The sequence below is a fragment of the Eptesicus fuscus genome, chromosome 6 (genome assembly GCF_027574615.1).
Source record: "Eptesicus fuscus isolate TK198812 chromosome 6, DD_ASM_mEF_20220401, whole genome shotgun sequence".
NCBI lineage: Eukaryota > Metazoa > Chordata > Mammalia > Chiroptera > Vespertilionidae > Eptesicus > Eptesicus fuscus.
In genome coordinates this window covers 56,040,620-56,042,224 of record NC_072478.1, presented here as the reverse complement: position 1 = coordinate 56,042,224, position 1,605 = coordinate 56,040,620, and the positions used below count along the sequence as shown (strand labels likewise).

Genomic DNA, 1,605 nt, shown 5'->3' with positions numbered 1-1,605 from the left:
TGAATCCTTAAGGCTAATGACTCTACACTTGTAAGGAGAAGCAAGTTGCCCAGATTGAAATGAAGATATCCATTGAAGCATCTGGGAAGTCACAAAACTGATATTCTTTCTCTAAAGCAGAGATGATATGTTACTATTTCTTTTTTCTTCAACTGAAGTATGTTCTCCTGTAATTTAAAAATTCCAATGGAGGAAAAAAGATCAAGTAAATTTATAATGACTCTAGCAGTTGCATTTGGAAGGAATAGATTGAATTTTTCTAGATGATGATAAATCTAGAAGTTAGAGTGATTTATTAACTATCCCAATTTCAAATATATTCCACAGTAAAGTTTCTTTCAGTTACAAGGACCATGCTAAGCATAGTCTCTTGGTAAAAACCTTTTTGATGATTGTTAGAAAATTTATTAAATTCTTCAAATTGAGTAAGCATAGAGCATTCTGCACTAAGACATTTTCTTGGCTTTCTGTTATAACTCCATGAAAAATCAAATTAGTTTTCACTTTGGCTAAATACTTCACCATTTGTGGTTGGAGGATGCCAAGCATTGCTTTAGTTATTTTCATTTAGGGACTAAAAGATAAATTGACCCTCTGTGAATACACATGTTATACACAGTATAGTTTTATTTCAATTGTTCTTTTTAAAAAAGATCTCATGTTTATTACTAAGCCAACATACAGCAGCAGAAAAATATTAACAAAGAGAAAAACCATTCTTTCAATAATTTCCAAATAAGACACACCCAGCTGTCCAGCTAGTAGTGATCTTTTAGTGATATAGTAAGGGGCAAGCAACTGGATACACTATAATTATGTGAGCCATCTCATGCACATTTTTTATAGACACAGCTTGGTTCTTCTCCAATGTCTCCTCTTGCAGTTGTACCTGATTGTATTACCAGTTTTCATCCGAATCCATTGGGGAATGGGCTGATTCTGCTTTTGTTTTGTTGCCAGCAATCTCTTGATCCTGAAAGTCTTGTGAGAAGACATGGCGAAGAAGTCAACCACACACACCACAATGGCAGAGAGGAGCCTTATTTCAACTTTTCAAGTTGACATGCCAAATTAGGGGGACAAGAAAATGATCAAGACCCTACGGTGAGCTTTCATTCCCACTCTATCCCGTCCATTCTCTCCTCTACTTAGCTAATTTGAGTTGACCCCTGTACATTTTTGCATACCATATTGAATAGCAATCATATGCTTACATGTATTTCTCTCACCAGAATATAAGCTCAGGGTAAGAACCAGGCAGTGGCAGATACAAAGCATGGCTCAGCTCCTCCTTTAAGCAAAGACTCACTGCAGTTAACTCCTTCTGGATCTCTAGATCAGCATTCAAATCAAGGTTATCCTTTTCTTGGGGAAGCTTATAGTGAATGACTGAGCAAAGCAGGGTGGCTGAGCTCATACTCTCCTCTGGCAACCCTAGCTTATGACCACATGAAAAGATGGTAAAAGAGCCTGGCTCTCTGCAGGATTCCTCTCGCAGCTCCACTCCAGGGCTCTCTTTGGGTTGGCAGAGTTTTGTCACATCTGCATTGTGGTCTGACTCTTATGCTGCCTAATCTTGTGCCCATCCCCTTTATTTTATAAGTG

General features: G+C 37.8%; 1 protein-coding gene across 1 annotated transcript; it reads right to left on the bottom strand.

Moving 5' to 3' along the window:
* Positions 1-840: 840 nt before the first annotated feature.
* Positions 841-996, bottom strand: LOC114231553 (60S ribosomal protein L39-like). Its single transcript, XM_054716974.1, has one exon. The coding sequence runs from the start codon at positions 994-996 to the stop codon at positions 841-843; it is 156 nt and encodes a 51-aa protein (XP_054572949.1).
* Between the last annotated feature and the right edge of the window lie 609 nt (positions 997-1,605).